Source organism: Ranitomeya variabilis, chromosome 2 (genome assembly GCF_051348905.1).
Source record: "Ranitomeya variabilis isolate aRanVar5 chromosome 2, aRanVar5.hap1, whole genome shotgun sequence".
In the NCBI taxonomy this organism is placed as follows: domain Eukaryota; kingdom Metazoa; phylum Chordata; class Amphibia; order Anura; family Dendrobatidae; genus Ranitomeya; species Ranitomeya variabilis.
Window position 1 is genome coordinate 1111209918 of NC_135233.1, and position 24809 is coordinate 1111234726.

Below are 24809 nucleotides of genomic sequence, written 5' to 3' on the forward strand. Positions count from 1 at the left end.
GCCCCTGTGACGGCAGCCGGTGTGGGGTTTCTGCCTCCGGGATGTGGCAGGACGTCCCCGCGGAGATCCGGGAGGCGCCCGCACCTAACATGGCCGCCGCAGGCCCCAGTTCCGGTCACGTGATCATCCGGCTCCTCTTGTCTCCGCCGCCACTTCCGCTTCCGCTCCGCTGATTCTCCGGAGCCGCTGAGAGGCCGCACGTGTCCGGACATGGGAGCCTATCTGTCCCAGCCCAACACCAGCAAGAGCTCCGGCGGGGGCGGCAACCGGAGGCTGAGCTTCGGCTACTCCGCCATGCAGGGCTGGAGGGTGACCATGGAGGTGAGTGCTGGCCGCGCTGCTGGGGGAGTCTGCTCACCCCTGTAATACTGAGCCCTGCCTGAGGGGGGAGTCTGTGCACCCCTGTAATACTGAGCCCTGCCTGAGGGGGAGTCTGCGCACCCCTGTAATACTGAGCCCTGCCTGAGGGGGGAGTCTGTGCACCCCTGTAATACTGAGCCCTGCCTGAGGGGGGAGTCTGTGCACCCCTGTAATACCGAGCCCTGCCTGAGGGGGGGTCTGCGCACCCCTGTAATACCGAGCACTGCCTGAGGGGGGAGTCTGTGCACCCCTGTAATACCGAGCCCTGCCTGAGGGGGGAGTCTGTGCACCCCTGTAATACCGAGCCCTGCCTGAGGGGGGAGTCTGCGCACCCCTGTAATACCGAGCGCTGCCTGAGGGGGCAGTCTGTGCACCCCTGTAATACCGAGCACTGCCTGAGGGGGGGTCTGCGCACCCCTGTAATACCGAGCACTGCCTGAGGGGGGAGTCTGTGCACCCCTGTAATACTGAGCCCTGCCTGAGGGGGCAGTCTGTGCACCCCTGTAATACCGAGCACTGCCTGAGGGGGGGTCTGCGCACCCCTGTAATACCGAGCACTGCCTGAGGGGGGAGTCTGCGCACCCCTGTAATACTGAGCACTGCCTGAGGGGGAGTCTGCGCACCCCTGTAATACTGAGCCCTGCCTGAGGGGGGAGTCTGCGCACCCCTGTAATACTGAGCCCTGCCTGAGGGGGGAGTCTGTGCACCCCTGTAATACCGAGCACTGCCTGAGGGGGGAGTCTGTGCACCCGTGTAATACCGAGCCCTGCCTGAGGGGGGAGTCTGCGCACCCCTGTAATACCGAGCCCTGCCTGAGGGGGAGTCTGCGCACCCCTGTAATACTGAGCCCTGCCTGAGGGGGAGTCTGCGCACCCCTGTAATACTGAGCCCTGCCTGAGGGGGGAGTCTGTGCACCCCTGTAATACTGAGCCCTGCCTGAGGGGGGAGTCTGCGCACCCCTGTAATACCGAGCACTGCCTGAGGGGGGAGTCTGCGCACCCCTGTAATACCGAGCCCTGCCTGAGGGGAAGTCTGCGCACCCCTGTAATACCGAGCGCTGCCTGAGGGAGAGTCTGTGCACCCCTGTAATACCGAGCCCTGCCTGAGGGGAAGTCTGCGCACCCCTGTAATACCGAGCGCTGCCTGAGGGAGAGTCTGTGCACCCCTGTAATACCGAGCGCTGCCTGAGGGAGAAGTCTGCGCATCCCTGTAATACTGAGCGCTGCCTGAGGGGGGAGTCTGCGCACCCCTGTAATACTGAGCCCTGCCTGAGGGGGCAGTCTGTGCACCCCTGTAATACTGAGCCCTGCCTGAGGGGGGAGTCTGCGCACCCCTGTAATACCGAGCACTGCCTGAGGGGGGAGTCTGTGCACCCCTGTAATACTGAGCCCTGCCTGAGGGGGGAGTCTGCGCACCCCTGTAATACTGAGCCCTGCCTGAGGGGGGAGTCTGCGCACCCCTGTAATACCGAGCCCTGCCTGAGGGGGAGTCTGCGCACCCCTGTAATACTGAGCCCTGCCTGAGGGGGAGTCTGCGCACCCCTGTAATACTGAGCCCTGCCTGAGGGGGGAGTCTGCGCACCCCTGTAATACTGAGCCCTGCCTGAGGGGGAGTCTGTGCACCCCTGTAATACTGAGCCCTGCCTGAGGGGGGAGTCTGTGCACCCCTGTAATACCGAGCACTGCCTGAGGGGGGAGTCTGTGCACCCCTGTAATACCGAGCACTGCCTGAGGGGAAGTCTGTGCACCCCTGTAATACCGAGCCCTGCCTGAGGGGGGAGTCTGTGCACCCCTGTAATACTGAGCCCTGCCTGAGGGGGGAGTCTGCGCACCCCTGTAATACTGAGCCCTGCCTGAGGGAGAAGTCTGCGCACCCCTGTAATACTGAGCCCTGCCTGAGGGGGAGTCTGCGCACCCCTGTAATACCGAGCCCTGCCTGAGGGAGAAGTCTGCGCACCCCTGTAATACTGAGCCCTGCCTGAGGGGGGAGTCTGTGCACCCCTGTAATACTGAGCCCTGCCTGAGGGGGAGTCTGTGCACCCCTGTAATACCGAGCACTGCCTGAGGGGGAGTCTGTGCACCCCTGTAATACCGAGCCCTGCCTGAGGGGGGAGTCTGTGCACCCCTGTAATACTGAGCCCTGCCTGAGGGAGAAGTCTGCGCACCCCTGTAATACCGAGCCCTGCCTGAGGGGGGAGTCTGTGCACCCCTGTAATACCGAGCCCTGCCTGAGGGGGAGTCTGCGCACCCCTGTAATACTGAGTCCTGCCTGAGGGGGAGTCTGCGCACCCCTGTAATACTGAGCCCTGCCTGAGGGGGAGTCTGTGCACCCCTGTAATACCGAGCCCTGCCTGAGGGGAAGTCTGTGCACCCCTGTAATACCGAGCCCTGCCTGAGGGGGGAGTCTGTGCACCCCTGTAATACCGAGCACTGCCTGAGGGGGGAGTCTGTGCACCCCTGTAATACTGAGCCCTGCCTGAGGGAGAAGTCTGCGCACCCCTGTAATACCGAGCCCTGCCTGAGGGGGGAGTCTGTGCACCCCTGTAATACTGAGCCCTGCCTGAGGGAGAAGTCTGCGCACCCCTGTAATACCGAGCCCTGCCTGAGGGGGGAGTCTGTGCACCCCTGTAATACCGAGCCCTGCCTGAGGGGGAGTCTGCGCACCCCTGTAATACTGAGCCCTGCCTGAGGGGGGAGTCTGTGCACCCCTGTAATACTGAGTCCTGCCTGAGGGGGAGTCTGCGCACCCCTGTAATACTGAGCCCTGCCTGAGGGGGAGTCTGTGCACCCCTGTAATACCGAGCCCTGCCTGAGGGGAAGTCTGTGCACCCCTGTAATACCGAGCCCTGCCTGAGGGGGGAGTCTGTGCACCCCTGTAATACCGAGCCCTGCCTGAGGGGGAGTCTGTGCACCCCTGTAATACCGAGCCCTGCCTGAGGGGGGAGTCTGCGCACCCCTGTAATACTGAGCCCTGCCTGAGGGAGAAGTCTGCGCACCCCTGTAATACCGAGCCCTGCCTGAGGGGGAGTCTGTGCACCCCTGTAATACCGAGCACTGCCTGAGGGGGCAGTCTGTGCACCCCTGTAATACTGAGCCCTGCCTGAGGGGGGAGTCTGCGCACCCCTGTAATACCGAGCACTGCCTGAGGGGGGAGTCTGTGCACCCCTGTAATACCGAGCCCTGCCTGAGGGGGAGTCTGCGCACCCCTGTAATACCGAGCCCTGCCTGAGGGGGGAGTCTGTGCACCCCTGTAATACCGAGCCCTGCCTGAGGGGGAGTCTGCGCACCCCTGTAATACTGAGCCCTGCCTGAGGGGGAGTCTGTGCACCCCTGTAATACTGAGCCCTGCCTGAGGGGGAGTCTGTGCACCCCTGTAATACTGAGCCCTGCCTGAGGGAGAAGTCTGCGCACCCCTGTAATACTGAGCACTGCCTGAGGGGGGAGTCTGTGCACCCCTGTAATACCGAGCGCTGCCTGAGGGGGGAGTCTGCGCACCCCTGTAATACCGAGCGCTGCCTGAGGGGGGGGGTCTGCGCACCCCTGTAATACCGAGCCCTGCCTGAGGGGGGAGTCTGCGCACCCCTGTAATACCGAGCGCTGCCTGAGGGGGGAGTCTGCGCACCCCTGTAATACCGAGCCCTGCCTGAGGGGGGAGTCTGCGCACCCGTGTAATACCGAGCGCTGCCTGAGGGGGGGGTCTGCGCACCCCTGTAATACCGAGCCCTGCCTGAGGGGGAGTCTGTGCACCCCTGTAATACCGAGCCCTGCCTGAGGGGGGAGTCTGCGCACCCCTGTAATACTGAGCGCTGCCTGAGGGGGAGTCTGTGCACCCCTGTAATACCGAGCCCTGCCTGAGGGGGAGTCTGCGCACCCCTGTAATACCGAGCCCCGCCTGAGGGGGAGTCTGCACCCCTGTAATACCGAGCCCTGCCTGAGGGGGGAGTCTGCGCACCCGTGTAATACCGAGCCATGCCTGAGGGGGGAGTCTGCGCACCCGTGTAATACTGAGCCCTGCCTGAGGGGGAAGTCTGCGCACCCCTGTAATACCGAGCCCTGCCTGAGGGGGGAGTCTGTGCACCCCTGTAATACTGAGCCCTGCCTGAGGGGGAGTCTGTGCACCCCTGTAATACTGAGCCCTGCCTGAGGGGGAGTCTGCGCACCCCTGTAATACCGAGCGCTGCCTGAGGGGGGAGTCTGTGCACCCCTGTAATACTGAGCCCTGCCTGAGGGGGAGTCTGTGCACCCCTGTAATACCGAGTCCTGCCTGAGGGGGAGTCTGTGCACCCCTGTAATACCGAGCGCTGCCTGAGGGGGAGTCTGCGCACCCCTGTAATACTGAGCCCTGCCTGAGGGAGAAGTCTGCGCACCCCTGTAATACTGAGCCCTGCCTGAGGGGGGGAGTCTGCGCACCCCTGTAATACCGAGCCCTCCCTGAGGGAGAAGTCTGCACACCCCTGTAATACTGAGCCCTGCCTGAGGGGGAAGTCTGCGCACCCCTGTAATACCGAGCGCTGCCTGAGGGGGAGTCTGCGCACCCCTGTAATACTGAGCGCTGCCTGAGGGGGAGTCTGCGCACCCCTGTAATACTGAGCCCTGCCTGAGGGTGAAGTCTGCGCACCCCTGTAATACTGAGCGCTGCCTGAGGGGGAGTCTGTGCACCCCTGTAATACCGAGCCCTGCCTGAGGGGGAGTCTGTGCACCCCTGTAATACCGAGCCCTGCCTGAGGGGGAGTCTGTGCACCCCTGTAATACCAAGCGCTGCCTGAGGGAGAAGTCTGCGCACCCCTGTAATACTGAGCCCTGCCTGAGGGGGCAGTCTGTGCACCCCTGTAATACTGAGCCCTGCCTGAGGGGGGAGTCTGCGCACCCCTGTAATACCGAGCCCTCCCTGAGGGAGAAGTCTGCGCACCCCTGTAATACTGAGCCCTGCCTGAGGGAGAAGTCTGTGCACCCCTGTAATACTGAGCCCTGCCTGAGGGGGGAGTCTGCGCACCCCTGTAATACCGAGCCCTGCCTGAGGGAGAAGTCTGCGCACCCCTGTAATACTGACCTTTGCATGGAATGAAGAAATAAAGCCTTTAGCTCCAGAATCCCATAAAACCAATATTTATTGAAAGTCCTTAAAATGCATTATGACAGCATAGTAGCCACTAGCTGAGCTTTGCACGTCCCGAGCTCCTGCCTGCCCACCCTCCCTGATATTAGAAGTGTAGAGTTGTCTATTTGTTCTGTCCTTAATTCCCTCCCCCTTGGCTAAAGTCCTAGATCCAGCTTCTGAAAACTAGCCTTAGAGCCCAATGCTGCCCCCACCATGCCTTACTGTGGGGATGGTGATCTTGTGGGGATGACCGGTGTGGCCTCAGAGGTCCTCCTCCGTCTCGTCACATAGATCACATTTCTACCTCTAGAGTTTCTGGCAGAACATCGCTGGCCCGGAGGTTTTATGTGTATTAAAAGGCTCCGTTATGTCCCTGTCCCCTCAGGCAGGAGATATGGAGAATGTGGTCACAAGCCGGACACAACCAGGACTGGACAGAGATTCCTGCAGCTCCTCTAATGTTGCTGTTATCTCTTGCTGCCTCCAGCGACATTTTCTTTCTTCAATGTTTCAGTGACGTACAGATCTCGGTGGTGTCGCTGTGGTACCAGATGTCAGCCCCTTCTTGGTGACATCTTCACAGTGTCCCTGGTGGATCCGATGCCTGGGAAATGTTCCTGTATCTTCTCCTGACTGTCAACTTTCCATAATGAGATCCTTTACTGTGTTGTCAGCTGATTACGGTCCACTTTCTCTGGGGATAATCAGAATTGCTGTAAATGATGGCAGCCGAGAGCTGACTACTACAGTAGCGACCAGAAGTCTTTTCTTTTTTTGTTTGAAGTGCGATTCCTTCTGTCTGGTGTTGTCGCCATTTTCCTGGTGATTAATTTAAGGTGCGTGAAGTCATCAGACAAGATCTTAATTGTAACCACAAGGCTGTAGAATATCGGGCCTATAATGAAAGAAAACTGACGGCCTGAAGTTCTGTATCTGCTATTTATTGCTCACAACATGGAGTGCGGTGCCAGAACAGTCACACTGATGGGGTAGAAGACATCCTGAGGATCTCACTCAGTGCCTTGTGCAAATCTGCAAACAATTCATCGTTCTTGCTCTGGGTACGGGCCCCAACTCGCGGCCCTAACTCATCCCCAAGGTTCTCTATAGGGTGTCAATCGGGGATTGTATTGGATTGGCCATTGCAACAGGGAACATTTTTTCCTTGCTGACCAATTTTTGACCAAGTTGGACATGTGCTTAGGATCATTGGCTGATATTTCCAGCCCTGGCCTACTCTGGCTTTACCATGTGGCATCATTACATTCTCCGCTATATCCTTGTACACAGCAGCGTTCATATTTCCATCAGTTCTATGCAGAGGGCGAATGGCAGATGCAGAAAAACAGCCCCAAACCATGACCTTGCCACCACCATGTTTCACTGTAGGCGTTTTCCAGTTGGGCGGTGCTTGCCATCATTACCAAACAGATTGCCCTTGGATTCATCCGACTACAACTGCTCAGCCCAATCTGTCTCTTTCCATTGTCGGCCCTCCTGGACCTCGTGCATTCGCCTACAGCTGAGCAGTCACCCCACCGCTTGTGACTCACTGACCCCATATTCTTCCTTCGTTTCGTACTATGTCCTCACAGCACTTTATGGACATCAGATACTGACTTTGGAGGAGGTGTTCCGTGCTCGTCCACGTCTAGATGTCAGCGGTTCCAGAACGTCTCTCTATTGTATGTGACACTTGGCTCTGAGAGCGGTTCTATCCCATCGCTCCTCTTCATGGCTTTTACCTGACTTCACTCTCAGGATAATAAGCTTCCTGACGTCTCCTGAGAAATTTGTCTTTGGCAAGTTTTATCTGAAAAACACAAGAAAAAAAATGTAGGCAAACAGAAGTAATTACACTTTAAAAAAATACAAATTTTTTGGTCACTACTATATGTAACATGGGGGGAAATGTGATCAGCTGACTCTCAGCACAACCACAGCCCTGACTTATGCAACCACAGTATTGTAGGGTTCTTATTTTTATTTCCTCAAAATGATATTTTTAGTTTGTTTTTCTCAGGATTTGTACAGATTATTGCTGACATTAAAGTGCCCCTGTCGGCAGGATTGTGCTCAGTGACTACAGTGTTAGGTTGGCGCCGTTATCCTGATTACTGATACCTGGTGCTGAAATCCGTCTTGTGGTTGTTGTGGAATCTGTGCCTGTAGTCTTAAAGGTACTGAGACTCTCGGGCTGTGGACGGGGCTTTATGTTGTGCTCTGGCCTGATCATCATCGTCACACTGCCCCTGAACACAAGAATTTAATTACCTGAAGACTACAGGCACAGATTCCACAACAACCACAAGACGGATTTCAGCACCAGGTATCAGTAATCAGTATAACTGTGCCAACCTGACACTGTCTGTAGTCACTGAGCACAATCCTGATCACAGGGGCTCTTTAAGGCTATGTGCACATGTTGCAGATTTGTTGTGCTTCCGCAGTGTTTTTTCGTACGGAAATGCTATAAATCTGCACTGGATTATTAAAGCAATGTTAATGGCATTCCTGAATTGCTGTGGAAATTTCCATCCTTATTCTCAGCATTTTAGTTTCCGCAGCATGTCCATTCTTTTTGCCGATCTGCAGCGTTTCGGCACCCATTGACTTCCATTGAGTCAGTCAAAACAGCAGTAAAACCGCAGGTGTAAAAAGGTTTGCGGATTTGCTGCGGATGTGCTGCCAAAAACTCTGCAGAAAGGAAATGGTGGGCGGAGAATATGTGCGCGTGGGCTCGTAGAATATGTTTGCGTGCCTGTGTGTGCTGTAAGGCTACCACCAGTGCTGTCAGTCACAGCGCTGCGGGATCATGCTGGCAGATGTCAGCGTGATTCCGCAGCTGACTGTGACCCGCAGCAGTGACCTGTGGTTAAAAAAAAAAAAAAAGGTGTGGGCTGATGAGACTACTGCTCCCATCCAGCTATGTCTGCTGTCACTGATGGGAGAGTAGTATCATCTGCCGTCGTCTGTGCTCAGTTTAAAAAGAAAAAAAAAAGTAAAATTACATGCATTCACATAAAAGTAAAAACCCATTATACTCTCACACCAAATCCCCGATGCCCTTGTCTCCTAGAAATTATGTAAAATGATAAACCAACATATACTCCCTGTCCGCCGTAGTCCAGGTAATTCGAGTGTCCCACGGCGATCCCACGTGTAGAACAGTCACATCGGGAGATGTGACTTCTCTACCTGGCCGCCGGCGATACACTGACAGGAGCTAATATCTCCCGCAGTGAATCAGCTGATCAGCTCCGGTGCTGTCACTTACGGCACTACCGCTGTGTGAACTTTCCCACGCAGCAGTGCCGTAAGTGACAGCAACGGAGTGGATGAACTCCGGTGAACTCTCACAGCAGCGCTGTGATACATTGACAGGAGGTAATTGCTTCCGCAGTGTATCGCCAGAGGCCGGGTAGAGCGGTCACATCTCCCGATGTAACTGTTCTATACATGAGATCGTTGTGGGACACTCGTTATTAAATAGACTACGGCTGACAGGGAGTATTATTTGTTGGTTTAATATTTTATTTTTGTTGTAGGAGACCAGGGCGTCGGGCATTGGGCGTTCAGTAAGTATGGTAAATTTAGATTCAATAAAGGAGTCTGTGATTAATTCAAATAAAGGACTTTTTTTCTGGCTGTGTATTTACCATATAACTTTCAGACTAGTAATGGATAGGTGTCTTATAGACCCTTCTCCATTACTAAGCCGTGGGCTTGATTTCACCTGACAATACAAAGGTGACATCGACCCCACAAATATGAACCCCACTTGCCACCGTTACAGGGCAAGTGGGAAGAGTGAGGCTAAGTGCCAGAATTGGCGCATCTTAGGCTAAGTCCACATTTGCGTTGGGCAGAGCTGCAGAGGGCTGCGTACTTCCTCCGTTAAGCCCCGCCCACTGCCGCACCTCTTCCATTCAGCTCCACCTACGTCTGCATGTGTCCTGCGTGCCCATCATGGGTACGCAGGCCATGTGGATGTGTCCGCATGCGTAGTTTTGACGCTGAGCCGAACTGCGTCGAACGCAACATGTTGCATTTTGGTGTGGTCGGCACAGCGTCAAAACGATGCATGTGGATGCATCCACATACATCCGTGTGGCCTGCGTGCCCAATGTTAAAGATATAAGTCCAAAAAATCAGAGGCAGCACACCATTGTAGATTAAAGATTATCACATGCTCAAAATGTGGTAGCCTATCACGGCAATGTTTCGGCCCATGGAGAGGCTTTCTCAAGCGCTCCATGGGCCGAAACGTTGCCATGATGGCTATTACATTTTGAGCATCTACTAATCTTTAATCTACAATGGTGTGCTGCCTCTGATTTTTGGACTTCTACAATAAGGTTTGGTACATGACTGGGGGCCTTGCACCCTATTTTTGTTTTTTTTGTTTGTGCTGCTCTTAAAGGGAACCTGTCACCCCGTTTTTTCAGTATGAGATAAAAATACCGTTAAATAGGGCCTGAGCTGTGCTTTACAATAGTGTATTTTTTGTCCCCTGATTACCCACCTATGCTGCCGAAATACCTTTCAAAAGTCGCCGTTTTCGCCTGTCAATCACGCTGGTCTGGTCAAAAGGTCGTGGTGAAATGGCTGTTTCTCCCCCACCTCTTGCTTATCTTCCCGGCGTTGGCGTAGTGGTTCTCATGCGCAACAGCCGAAAAAGAGCGCGAGCTGTGCTATTCCCCTGGTTATCGGTGGCGGCGGCCATCTTCCTGAGGCCGCGCGTGCGCAGATGGAGTGCTCTGCTGCTCGGGGCTTCAGGAAAATGGCCGCGGGATGCCATGCGTGCGCAGATGGAGATCGCGGCCGCCATTTTCCTGAAGCCAAGTTCGCATCTCCTACATAGGCTGGTGTGTGTGTATTTAATATTAATGAGCTTATCTGGCTGAAGAGGTTGAACAAGGAAATCGCTTTTTTTTTTTTTTAAATATATCTTTATTTAGTTTACAAATCTGCATCAAATCCGCTCATAATTTCCACAAGCAAATCCTCAACATGCGCACGTAGCCTTAAGGGGAAAAATTGTTAGCTGACACTTTTGTATGATTACTCGTAGGTCACAAACCTGTGATGTTCTTGGGCGTGTAGACTTTGTACCCACTGTGTGCGGTGCCTCGGACCACCTCCCACTCACCTTCACATCCCTGTTCTTTCTCCCGCAGGACGCCCATAACTGCATCCCTGAGTTGGATGGGGAGACGGCCATGTTCTCGGTGTATGACGGCCACGGAGGTGAGTACCGGTGTGAGTGCGCCATAGTGCGGAGTCAGTGCGAGTGCCCGGGGCGTCGCAGGAGCGGTTCTGTGTGGAGCGAGCTGTTGGTGTTGTGCCCTCTCATTTGTTGTCTTGGTCCCCAGGTGAAGAGGTGGCCTTGTATTGCTCCAAGTACCTGCCGGACATTATAAAGGATCAGAAGGCGTACAAGGAGGGCAAGCTCCAGAAGGTGAGCACTGCCGGCCGTCCTCCTGTGCCAGGGGCCACATTGTAGCCAGATGCTGCTGGTCACCACTTTGTGATGGGGGCTCCTTCTGTATTGGGTGTTCTTGGTCTTTGTATTCGGTGGCGGTCCGTGTTCGGGTCCTGGGCGCTGCTGCCGTGTCCCTATTGCAATCATGGTGCTATCCCACCCCGGGCTATCTGTGCTTCCGTGTTCTGTAAGTCTATACATGATGGAATGGCTGACCTATCGCCTTCCTGCAGTCACAGAGCATGCCCACTACTCGCCCATAGAAGGTAATAGATGAAGGGTCAGCTCTCCCATCCCCCTCCTGCAGTCACAGAGCATGCCCACTACTCGCCCATAGATGGTAATAGATGAGGGGTCAGCTCTCCCATCCCCCTCCTGCAGTCACAGAGCATGCCCACTACTCGCCCATAGATGGTAATAGATGAGGGGTCAGCTCTCCCATCCCCCTCCTGCAGTCACAGAGCATGCCCACTACTCGCCCATAGATGGTAATAGATGAGGGGTCAGCTCTCCCATCCCCCTCCTGCAGTCACAGAGCATGCCCACTACTCGCCACAGAAGGTAATAATGAGGGGTCAGCTCTCCCATCCCCCCTCCTGCAGTCACTGAGCCTGCCCACTACTCTCCCATAGAAGGTAATAGATGAGGGGTCAGCTCTCCCATCCCCCTCCTGCAGTCACAGAGCATGCCCACTACTCGCCATAGAAGGTATTAGATGAAGGGTCAGCTCTCCCATCCCCCTCCTGCAGTCACAGAGCATGCCCACTACTCTCCCATAGAAGGTAATAATGAGGGGTCAGCTCTCCCATCCCCCTCCTGCAGTCACAGAGCATGCCCACTACTCTCCCATAGAAGGTAATAGATGAAGGGTCAGCTCTCCCATCCCCCTCCTGCAGTCACAGAGCATGCCCACTACTCGCCCATAGAAGGTAATAATGAGGGGTCAGCTCTCCCATCCCCCTCCTGCAGTCACAGAGCATGCCCACTACTCGCCCATAGAAGGTATTAGATGAGGGGTCAGCTCTCCCATCCCCCTCCTGTAGTCACAGAGCATGCCCACTACTCGCCCATAGAAGGTAATAGATGAAGGGTCAGCTCTCCCATCCCCCTCCTGCAGTCACAGAGCATGCCCACTACTCGCCCATAGAAGGTAATAATGAGGGGTCAGCTCTCCCATCCCCCTCCTGTAGTCACAGAGCATGCCCGCTACGCGCCCATAGAAGGTAATAGATGAAGGGTCAGCCCTCCCATCCCCCTCCTGCAGTCACAGAGCATGCCCACTACTCGCCACAGAAGGTAATAATGAGGGGTCAGCTCTCCCATCCCCCTCCTGCAGTCACAGAGCCTGCCCACTACTCGCCATAGAAGGTAATAGATGAGGGGTCAGCTCTCCCATCCCCCTCCTGCAGTCACAGAGCATGTCCACTACTCTCCCATAGAAGGTATTAGATGAGGGGTCAGCTCTCCCATCCCCCTCCTGCAGTCACAGAGCATGGCCACTACTCTCCCATAGAAGGTAATAGATGAGGGGTCAGCTCTCCCATCCCCCTCCTGCAGTCACAGAGCATGCCCACTACTCTCGCCATAGAAGGTAATAATGAGGGGTCAGCTCTCCCATCCCCCTCCTGCAGTCACAGAGCATGCCCGCTACTCGCCATAGAAGGTAATAGATGAGGGGTCAGCTCTCCCATCCCCCCTCCTGCAGTCACAGAGCATGCCCACTACTCGCCATAGAAGGTAATAGATGAGGGGTCAGCTCTCCCATCCCCCTCCTGCAGTCACAGAGCATGCCCACTACTCTCCCATAGAAGGTATTAGATGAGGGGTCAGCTCTCCCATCCCCCTCCTGCAGTCACAGAGCATGCCCACTACTCGCCATAGAAGGTAATAATGAGGGGTCAGCTCTCCCATCCCCCCTCCTGCAGTCACAGAGCATGTCCACTACTCTCCCATAGAAGGTATTAGATGAGGGGTCAGCTCTCCCATCCCCCTCCTGCAGTCACAGAGCATGCCCACTACTCGCCATAGAAGGTAATAATGAGGGGTCAGCTCTCCCATCCCCCTCCTGCAGTCACAGAGCATGCCCACTACTCTCCCATAGAAGGTAATAGATGAGGGGTCAGCTCTCCCATCCCCCTCCTGCAGTCACAGAGCATGCCCACTACTCTCCCATAGAAGGTAATAATGAGGGGTCAGCTCTCCCATCCCCCTCCTGTAGTCACAGAGCATGCCCACTACTCGCCCATAGAAGGTAATAGATGAGGGGTCAGCTCTCCCATCCCCCTCCTGCAGTCACAGAGCATACCCACTACTCTCCCATAGAAGGTAATAGATGAGGGGTCAGCTCTCCCATCCCCCTCCTGCAGTCACAGAGCATGCCCACTACTCTCCCATAGAAGGTAATAATGAGGGGTCAGCTCTCCCATCCCCCTCCTGTAGTCACAGAGCATGTCCACTACTCACCATAGAAGGTAATAGATGAGGGGTCAGCTCTCCCATCCCCCTCCTGCAGTCACAGAGCATGCCCACTACTCTCCCATAGAAGGTAATAGATGAGGGGTCAGCTCTCCCATCCCCCCTCCTGCAGTCAGAGCATGCCCACTACTCGCCCATAGAAGGTATTAGATGAGGGGTCAGCTCTCCCATCCCCCTCCTGCAGTCACAGAGCATGCCCACTACTCGCCATAGAAGGTAATAGATGAGGGGTCAGCTCTCCCATCCCCCCTCCTGCAGTCACAGAGCATGCCCACTACTCGCCCATAGAAGGTATTAGATGAGGGGTCAGCTCTCCCATCCCCCTCCTGCAGTCACAGAGCATGCCCACTACTCGCTCATAGAAGGTAATAGATGAGGGGTCAGCTCTCCCATCCTCCCCTCCTGCAGTCACAGAGCATGCCCACTACTCTCCCATAGAAGGTAATAGATGAGGGGTCAGCTCTCCCATCCCCCCTCCTGTAGTCACAGAGCATGTCCACTACTCTCCCATAGAAGGTAATAGATGAGGGGTCAGCTCTCCCATCCCCCCTCCTGCAGTCACAGAGCATGTCCACTACTCTCCCATAGAAGGTAATAGATGAGGGGTCAGCTCTCCCATCCCCCTCCTGTAGTCACAGAGCATGTCCACTACTCTCCCATAGAAGGTAATAGATGAGGGGTCAGCTCTCCCATCCCCCCTCCTGCAGTCACAGAGCATGCCCACTACTCTCCCATAGAAGGTAATAGATGAGGGGTCAGCTCTCCCATCCCCCCTCCTGCAGTCACAGAGCATGTCCACTACTCTCCCATAGAAGGTAATAGATGAGGGGTCAGCTCTCCCATCCCCCTCCTGCAGTCACAGAGCATGTCCACTACTCTCCCATAGAAGGTAATAGATGAGGGGTCAGCTCTCCCATCCCCCTCCTGTAGTCACAGAGCATGCCCACTACTCTCCCATAGAAGGTATTAGATGAGGGGTCAGCTCTCCCATCCCCCTCCTGCAGTCACAGAGCATGCCCACTACTCTCCCATAGAAGGTATTAGATGAGGGGTCAGCTCTCCCATCCCCCTCCTGTAGTCACAGAGCATGCCCACTACTCTCCCATAGAAGGTAATAGATGAGGGGTCAGCTCTCCCATCCCCCTCCTGCAGTCACAGAGCATGGCCACTACTCTCCCATAGAAGGTAATAGATGAGGGGTCAGCTCTCCCATCCCCCTCCTGTAGTCACAGAGCATGCCCACTACTCGCCATAGAAGGTAATAGATGAGGGGTCAGCTCTCCCATCCCCCTCCTGCAGTCACAGAGCATACCCACTACTCTCCCATAGAAGGTAATAGATGAGGGGTCAGCTCTCCCATCCCCCTCCTGCAGTCACAGAGCATGCCCACTACTCACCATAGAAGGTAATAGATGAGGGGTCAGCTCTCCCATCCCCCTCCTGCAGTCACAGAGCATGCCCACTACTCGCCATAGAAGGTATTAGATGAGGGGTCAGCTCTCCCATCCCCCTCCTGCAGTCACAGAGCATGCCCACTACTCGCCATAGAAGGTATTAGATGAGGGGTCAGCTCTCCCATCCCCCCTCCTGCAGTCACAGAGCATGTCCACTACTCTCCCATAGAAGGTAATAGATGAGGGGTCAGCTCTCCCATCCCCCTCCTGCAGTCACAGAGCATGTCCACTACTCTCCCATAGAAGGTAATAGATGAGGGGTCAGCTCTCCCATCCCCCTCCTGTAGTCACAGAGCATGCCCACTACTCTCCCATAGAAGGTATTAGATGAGGGGTCAGCTCTCCCATCCCCCTCCTGCAGTCACAGAGCATGCCCACTACTCTCCCATAGAAGGTATTAGATGAGGGGTCAGCTCTCCCATCCCCCTCCTGTAGTCACAGAGCATGCCCACTACTCTCCCATAGAAGGTAATAGATGAGGGGTCAGCTCTCCCATCCCCCTCCTGCAGTCACAGAGCATGGCCACTACTCTCCCATAGAAGGTAATAGATGAGGGGTCAGCTCTCCCATCCCCCTCCTGTAGTCACAGAGCATGCCCACTACTCGCCATAGAAGGTAATAGATGAGGGGTCAGCTCTCCCATCCCCCTCCTGCAGTCACAGAGCATACCCACTACTCTCCCATAGAAGGTAATAGATGAGGGGTCAGCTCTCCCATCCCCCTCCTGCAGTCACAGAGCATGCCCACTACTCACCATAGAAGGTAATAGATGAGGGGTCAGCTCTCCCATCCCCCTCCTGCAGTCACAGAGCATGCCCACTACTCGCCATAGAAGGTATTAGATGAGGGGTCAGCTCTCCCATCCCCCCTCCTGCAGTCACAGAGCATGCCCACTACTCTCCCATAGAAGGTAATAGATGAGGGGTCCGCTCTCCCATCCCCCTCCTGCAGTCACAGAGCATGCCCACTACTCTCCCATAGAAGGTAATAGATGAGGGGTCAGCTCTCCCATCCCCCTCCTGCAGTCACAGAGCATGCCCACTACTCTCCCATAGAAGGTATTAGATGAGGGGTCAGCTCTCCCATCCCCCTCCTGTAGTCACAGAGCATGCCCACTACTCTCCCATAAAAGGTATTAGATGAGGGGTCAGCTCTCCCATCCCCCTCCTGCAGTCACAGAGCATGCCCACTACTCTCCCATAGAAGGTAATAATGAGGGGTCAGCTCTCCCATCCCCCCTCCTGCAGTCACAGAGCATGTCCACTACTCTCCCATAGAAGGTAATAGATGAGGGGTCAGCTCTCCCATCCCCCTCCTGCAGTCACAGAGCATGCCCACTACTCGCCCATAGAAGGTATTAGATGAGGGGTCAGCTCTCCCATCCCCCTCCTGCAGTCACAGAGCATGCCCACTACTCTCCCATAGAAGGTAATAGATGAGGGGTCAGCTCTCCCATCCCCCTCCTGTAGTCACAGAGCATGCCCACTACTCGCCATAGAAGGTAATAGATGAGGGGTCAGCTCTCCCATCCCCCTCCTGCAGTCACAGAGCATGCCCACTACTCACCATAGAAGGTAATAGATGAGGGGTCAGCTCTCCCATCCCCCTCCTGCAGTCACAGAGCATGCCCACTACTCACCATAGAAGGTAATAGATGAGGGGTCAGCTCTCCCATCCCCCTCCTGCAGTCACAGAGCATGCCCACTACTCTCCCATAGAAGGTAATAATGAGGGGTCAGCTCTCCCATCCCCCTCCTGCAGTCACAGAGCATGCCCACTACTCTCCCATAGAAGGTAATAGATGAGGGGTCAGCTCTCCCATCCCCCTCCTGCAGTCACAGAGCATGCCCACTACTCTCCCATAGAAGGTAATAGATGAGGGGTCAGCTCTCCCATCCCCCTCCTGCAGTCACAGAGCATGTCCACTACTCGCCCATAGAAGGTAATAGATGAGGGGTCAGCTCTCCCATCCCCCTCCTGCAGTCACAGAGCATGCCCACTACTCTCCCATAGAAGGTATTAGATGAGGGGTCAGCTCTCCCATCCCCCCTCCTGCAGTCACAGAGCATGCCCACTACTCTCCCATAGAAGGTAATAGATGAGGGGTCAGCTCTCCCATCCCCCCTCCTGCAGTCACAGAGCATGCCCACTACTCTCCCATAGAAGGTAATAATGAGGGGTCAGCTCTCCCATCCCCCTCCTGCAGTCACAGAGCATGCCCACTACTCGCCCATAGAAGGTATTAGATGAGGGGTCAGCTCTCCCATCCCCCTCCTGCAGTCACAGAGCATGCCCACTACTCGCCCATAGAAGGTAATAGATGAGGGGTCAGCTCTCCCATCCCCCCTCCTGCAGTCACAGAGCATGCCCACTACTCGCCCATAGAAGGTAATAATGAGGGGTCAGCTCTCCCATCCCCCTCCTGCAGTCACAGAGCATGCCCACTACTCGCCCATAGAAGGTATTAGATGAGGGGTCAGCTCTCCCATCCCCCTCCTGCAGTCACAGAGCATGCCCACTACTCGCCATAGAAGGTAATAGATGAGGGGTCAGCTCTCCCATCCCCCTCCTGCAGTCACAGAGCATGCCCACTACTCTCCCATAGAAGGTATTAGATGAGGGGTCAGCTCTCCCATCCCCCTCCTGCAGTCACAGAGCATGTCCACTACTCTCCCATAGAAGGTAATAGATGAGGGGTCAGCTCTCCCATCCCCCTCCTGCAGTCACAGAGCATGCCCACTACTCTCCCATAGAAGGTAATAGATGAGGGGTCAGCTCTCCCATCCCCCTCCTGCAGTCACAGAGCATGCCCACTACTCTCCCATAGAAGGTAATAGATGAGGGGTCAGCTCTCCCATCCCCCTCCTGTAGTCACAGAGCATGCCCACTACTCGCCATAGAAGGTAATAGATGAGGGGTCAGCTCTCCCATCCCCCTCCTGCAGTCACAGAGCATGCCCACTACTCACCATAGAAGGTAATAGATGAGGGGTCAGCTCTCCCATCCCCCTCCTGCAGTCACAGAGCATGCCCACTACTCTCCCATAGAAGGTAATAATGAGGGGTCAGCTCTCCCATCCCCCTCCTGCAGTCACAGAGCATGCCCACTACTCGCCATAGAAGGTAATAATGAGGGGTCAGCTCTCCCATCCCCCTCCTGCAGTCACAGAGCATGCCCACTACTCGCCATAGAAGGTAATAGATGAGGGGTCAGCTCTCCCATCCCCCCTCCTGCAGTCACAGAGCATGCCCACTACTCGCCATAGAAGGTATTAGATGAGGGGTCAGCTCTCCCATCCCCCTCCTGCAGTCACAGAGCATGCCCACTACTCGCCCATAGAAGGTATTAGATGAGGGGTCAGCTCTCCCATCCCCCCTCCTGCAGTCACAGAGCATGCCCACTACTCTCCCATAGAAGGTAATAGATGAGGGGTCAGCTCTCCCATCCCCCTCCTACAGTCACAGAGCATGCCCACTACTCTCCCATAGAAGGTAATAATGAGGGGTCAGCTCTCCCATCCCCCTCCTGTAGTCACAGAGCATGTCCACTACTCACCATAGAAGGTAATAGATGAGGGGTCAGCTCTCCCATCCCCCTCCTGCAGTCACAGAGCATGCCCACTACTCTCCCATAGAAGGTAATAGATGAGGGGTCAGCTCTCCCATCCCCCTCCTACAGTCACAGAGCATGCCCACTACTCGCCATAGAAGGTAATAATGAGGGGTCAGCTCTCCCATCCCCCTCCTGCAGTCACAGAGCATGCCCACTACTCGCCCATAGAAGGTATTAGATGAGGGGTCAGCTCTCCCATCCCCCCTCCTGCAGTCACAGAGCATGCCCACTACTCTCCCATAGAAGGTAATAATGAGGGGTCAGCTCTCCCATCCCCCTCCTGTAGTCACAGAGCATGCCCACTACTCTCCCATAGAAGGTAATAGATGAGGGGTCAGCTCTCCCATCCCCCTCCTGCAGTCACAGAGCATGCCCACTACTCTCCCATAGAAGGTAATAATGAGGGGTCAGCTCTCCCATCCCCCTCCTGTAGTCACAGAGCATGCCCACTACTCTCCCATAGAAGGTAATAGATGAGGGGTCAGCTCTCCCATCCCCCTCCTACAGTCACAGAGCATGCCCACTACTCGCCCATAGAAGGTATTAGATGAGGGGTCAGCTCTCCCATCCCCCTCCTACAGTCACAGAGCATGCCCACTACTCACCATAGAAGGTAATAGATGAGGGGTCAGCTCTCCCATCCCCCTCCTGCAGTCACAGAGCATGCCCACTACTCGCCCATAGAAGGTATTAGATGAGGGGTCAGCTCTCCCATCCCCCTCCTACAGTCACAGAGCATGGCCACTACTCTCCCATAGAAGGTATTAGATGAGGGGTCAGCTCTCCCATCCCCCTCCTACAGTCACAGAGCATGCCCACTACTCGCCATAGAAGGTAATAGATTAGGGGTCAGCTCTCCCATCCCCCTCCTGTAGTCACAGAGCATGCCCACTACTCTCCCATAGAAGGTAATAGATGAGGGGTCAGCTCTCCCATCCCCCTCCTACAGTCACAGAGCATGCCCACTACTCGCCATAGAAGGTAATAGATGAGGGGTCAGCTCTCCCATCCCCCTCTTGCAGTCACAGAGCATGCCCACTACTCGCTCATAGAAGGTAATAGATGAGGGGTCAGCTCTCCCATCCCCCTCTTGCAGTCACAGAGCATGCCCACTACTCTCCCATAGAAGGTAATAGATGAGGGGTCAGCTCTCCCATCCCCCTCTTGCAGTCACAGAGCATGCCCACTACTCTCCCATAGAAGGTAATAATGAGGGGTCAGCTCTCCCATCCCCCTCCTGCAGTCACAGAGCATGCCCACTACTCGCCATAGAAGGTAATAATGAGGGGTCAGCTCTCCCATCCCCCTCCTGCAGTCACAGAGCATGCCCACTACTCGCCATAGAAGGTAATAATGAGGGGTCAGCTCTCCCATCCCCCTCCTGCAGTCACAGAGCATGCCCACTACTCGCCATAGAAGGTAATAATGAGGGGTCAGCTCTCCCATCCCCCTCCTGTAGTCACAGAGCATGCCCACTACTCGCCATAGAAATTAATGGGTGACACACAGCTCGTCCATCTTTTTCCCTCACTTCCTCCTGACATCGGTATCTGGTGGTCTTGTGGTATGAGGATCTTTGTTTTTCCTGCAGGCTCTGGAGGACGCGTTCCTCGCCATTGATGAGAAGCTGACACAGGAGAATGTGATAAAAGAGCTGTCACAGATGGCCGGGCGGCTGATCAGCGACCCTGAGGACAAGAATAAAGTAGCGGATGAGGATGATGGTGAGTAGTCTGCCGCTGTCACCCCCATATTGGCTGACGGCTGGAGGGGAAGTTGTCAGCAGTTGATGCTGACGGATTGGCTGACAGGTGGAGGGGAGGTTGTCCACCGCTGTCGTCCATGGATTGGCTGACAATGGAGGGGAGGTTGTCCGTTGCTGTTGCCCACGGATTGGCTGAGAGGTGGAGGGGAGGTTGTCCGCCGCCGTTGTCCACGGACTGGCTGAAGGGTGGAGGGGAGGTTGTCCGCCGCTGTTGCCCCCGGGTTGGCTGACGATGGAGAGGAGATTGTCCGCCGCCATTGTACACGGACTGGCTCACGGGTGGAGGGGAGGTTGTCTGCCGCTGTCGTCCATAGATTGGCTGATAATGGAGGGGAGGTTGTCCGTTGCTGTTGCCCACGGATTGGCTGAGAGGTGGAGGGGAGGTTGTCTGCCGCCGTCGTCCATGGATTGCCTGACTATGGAGAGGAAGTTGTCCGCTGCTGTTGCCCATTGATTGGCTGACAATGGAGGGGAGGTTGTCCTCCGCTCTTGCCGACGGATTGGCTGACGATGGAGGGGAGGTTGTCTGCCGCTGTTGCCCACGGATTGGCTGACGATGGAGGGGAGGTTGTCTGCCGCTGTTGCCCACGGATTGGCTGACGAGGGAGGGGAGGTTGTCTGCCGCTGTTGCCCACGGATTGGCTGACGAGGGAGGGGAGGTTGTCTGCCGCTGTTGCCCACGGATTGGGTGACGGGTGGAAGGGAGCTTGTTCGCTGCTGTGGCTGACAGATTGGTTGACGGGTGGAGGGGAGGTTTTCTGCCGCTGTTGCCCACGGATTGGGTGACGGGTGGAGGGGAGTTGGTACGCCACTGTTGCCCCCGGATTGGGGATTGGTTGACGGGTGGAGGGGAGGTTGTCTGCCACCGTCGTCCACGGATTGGCTGACAGGTGGAGGGGAAGTTGTCCGCCGCTGTTGCCCCCGGATTGGTTGACGGGTGGAGGGGAGGGTGTCCGCCGCTGTTGCCCACAGATTGGCTGACGAGGGAGGGGGGTTTGTCTGCCATTATCACCCCCAGATGCGCTGATGTTGTGGGTCACCATGCGTGGCGGCTGTCTCTGGCTTTACGCTGTCATTAGGTCAGATGACTGTAGGACACTGATTATTTTTGTTGTTTAAGTCTCCTCATTTTCCACTTCAATTTTCTGTCCACAGCTGCTCTGCGCAGCTATGTGTTGCCATGGTAACAGGCTGTCTGATCCTGAAGTCTCACTCCTCGGTGGGTGTGCAGAGATGGGACCGCAGTGTCAGTTACCATGGAGACACATTGTTCTGCCCCGGAGCCATAGACACAGGGTGGTCAGTGCCTCGTCTGTCGGAGTCTCATGCTCTTAACATCCTGTTTTTCAGTGGACAACGAGGAGGCCGTGCTCCTGCACGAGGAGGCCACCATGACCATCGAGGAGCTGCTCACACGGTACGGCCAGAACTGCGGGAAGGGGGCGCGGAGTAAGCCATGTTCACACACTACAGACAAGACGGACGCTGAGGACAAGGCTGTGAGCGTTAATGGGGAACTGGAGCCTGATGCCCAGTGCAAGAATGGTGAGAAGGAGAACTCCGCGGCCACCATCACCTCGTCTGATGAAGGGGGTAGCGGCTCAGAAAGCTCCTCCCACATCAAGGCTGCCAGCGAGGCAGTGCTGTCCTCCACCGGTGAGGCCAAGCCTTCCTGCTCCTCCTGCCCCTCTCAGCCTCCGTCTACAGACAAGTCCAAGTTTTTTGAAGACAGTGAAGAGTCTGAGGCTGAAGATGAAGAGGACGATAGTGAGGTGAGGCTGGGGGCGTGGGGAACATGGGGGTCTATCCTTCCTGGCAGGGTATTAAAACACTGGAATGAAGGCAACTTTTGACCCCCAGAAACATGACCTGTTTAGGGACCTGTAACCCTCTCCCATGGCTCCCTGACCAGGTGGCAGATTGACAGGTGGTGTAGCAGAGGTTGCCTCCTCTGAGGGAGGACAAAGCTGCCTCTCGACTGCTCGTGAAGCCGGATGCATCTCCTCTCCTGCTCCCCCATTTCTAACCAGATTGTGGCGTGCTGGGCTCCCTGCCTGTGATGTGTGGTGTCGACCATTAGTCTACGTCATGACCACAGGGGCTTCACCACCTTAACCTGAAATTCTTGTCCCTCAGGAGTGCAGTGAGGAGGATTACAGCAGCGAGGAGGCGGAAAATGAGGAGGATGATGACAGCGAGGATGTGGAGGAGGAGGAAGAAGAAGAAGAGGAGGAGATGTTGCCGGGCATGGACGGGAAGGAGGAGGTCAGTCCCCCCCTATAGTAGCAGACCCCGGCCCATAACTCGCACTGTTCTCATCTACAGAAAGCGGCCTCTTACGGCTTGTTATTATGGAGGCACCACTACGGGTGGAGAGAACGGGTAGACCTAATTTCTCTGTAGAGCGAGCACAAGTAGCCTGAGCACAGCAGACAGAAGTGTGACACAGACACATCTCTGGACAGTGTGGGGAAGGGGCAGCTGAGCAGAGCTGATAGGAGGGTTTGTAATGTGACACCACTAAGCTCAGCTGCACCGCCCTCACTGACTCCAGCAGGAACGCAGAGCTGTCTCTCTGCATTGCACACAGACAATAGCTCTCCCCGCTATGTTGGGGCGTGCTCTTTCTCCAGTGTGTGTTGCTGCCTGTTTTTGTTTGGTCCGCATCATACAAGGGGAAGGAGGACACGCCTCCCGTGAAAACTGGCAGACTTTAATAATTATAAAAAGTTAACTCACTAGGTGCTGATACTTGGTTTGCTAATATGTCCAACAGAGAGGGGTCACTTAAAGAATAAGTTTATTCGGCTCTGCAACAACTATTACATCGTGTCCAGGTCCAAAATGGCAACTCTTTAAGGTGCTGCTTGGTGTCTCCAGGTAATTGGAGCCTGGACTTAAAGGAGGGTGGGGAATATCGTATACCAAGGTTGGTCTCCCGCCTGCTTAGTCACATGTTCAGACCCCCTATCTCCTCCATCAGCATGGCTCATCCCAACGTGTCTGTCTTCTCAGCCCGGTTCGGACAGCGGCACCACGGCTGTCGTGGCTCTCATCAGGGGGAAGCAGCTGATTGTGGCCAATGCCGGCGACTCTCGCTGTGTGGTGTCAGAGGGAGGTAAAGCTGTGGACATGTCCTACGACCACAAACCAGAGGACGAGCTGGAATTGGCGCGGATAAAGAATGCAGGCGGGAAAGTCACCATGGACGGCCGAGTGAATGGCGGCCTGAATCTGTCCCGGGCCATCGGTAGGTACTGTGTGTGATGATCGGTGAGTGATTCTCCGGCACCACCCATACAATGGACTCCTGCCACTCCTAGGCGATCACTTCTACAAGAGGAACCAGAACCTTCCCCCCGAAGAGCAAATGATCTCCGCGCTGCCGGACATCAAGGTGCTGACGCTGAACGAGGAGCATGACTTCATGGTCATCGCCTGTGATGGGATCTGGTAGGTGCAGACTCCAGGGGGATCCGCATTAACCCGTGGCCCGTCTAACGTGTCCTCTGCATTTCAGGAATGTGATGAGCAGCCAGGAGGTGGTGGACTTTATCCAGGAGAAGATCAGTCAGCAGGAGCAGAGCGGGGAGCACGCCGGGCTGTCCTCTATAGTGGAGGAGGTGAGGGCACAGAGCTGCCTGCAAGAGTGACAGCTCGTGTGCTGCGGATGGGTGCAAGTGTGACTACGGTTGTCCTACGTGGATGGGAGGATGGATGTGATCGGGCTGATGGCCGCCCTGTGTGGACGGGGTGTGATCGTGCTGACGGCTGCCCTGCGTGGACGGGGTGTGATCGTACCGACTGTCGCCCTGCGTGGCGGGGTGTGATCGTGCTGAAGATACGTGCTGACGGCCGCCCTGCGTGGACAGGTGGCATCGTGCTGCCGGCCGCCCTGTGGGGACGGGTGGATGGGGTGTGCCTGCTGACCTCTGACTGGACTCTTGTTTGCAGCTGTTGGACCAGTGTTTGGCTCCGGACACCTCGGGGGACGGGACTGGATGTGACAACATGACCTGCATCATCATCCGCTTCCAGCCGAATTCTCACGGCACTGAGGCCAACAAGCGGAAACTAGAGGTGGCGGAGGCAGCAAAATGCAGTGGCAAGAAGGCGAAGACGGATTAGTGGCTGCCGCCGCACTGGACATTAACCGGCCGCTGTTCAGACTTTTATGAGTATTGTCCCTGCGGTTTTTTTTTGTGTTTTTTTTTTTATTGATGATCGCTGTACAAACGTGTTGCGTTGTAGCTGCCGGATGGCACTCGCGTGGGGGGGTGGTGTACCTCTCGAATGGCGCACGAGGGGGGAGGGATAGGGGAGGTGTACCCGCTGGATGGTGCCGCTCATGGGCGGGGGAAAGCTATCATTTTGTGTATAATTTTGTAATCATTCCATCACCCCCGTCCCTTTCGGCTCCTGGAACCTGTGGATGAATTTTAACAAGGCTTTTTATAAATGTGTGTGGCCTGGATCTGTGGGGCGCGGCAGTCACCGGGGTTTGCACTATGATGTCAGCTCTTGGGCTGGGACTGTAGCAGATATTAAAAGGTTAATGTGA

General features: G+C 55.6%; 1 protein-coding gene across 1 annotated transcript; it reads left to right on the forward strand.

The window, feature by feature from the left end:
- PPM1G (protein phosphatase, Mg2+/Mn2+ dependent 1G) lies at positions 1-24809 on the forward strand. Its single transcript, XM_077291990.1, has 10 exons — positions 1-321; positions 10638-10707; positions 10833-10918; positions 20075-20207; positions 21599-22020; positions 22385-22513; positions 23264-23498; positions 23572-23701; positions 23769-23871; positions 24203-24809. The coding sequence occupies exons 1-10, from the start codon at positions 211-213 to the stop codon at positions 24374-24376; spliced, it is 1593 nt and encodes a 530-aa protein (XP_077148105.1). The 5' UTR covers positions 1-210; the 3' UTR covers positions 24377-24809.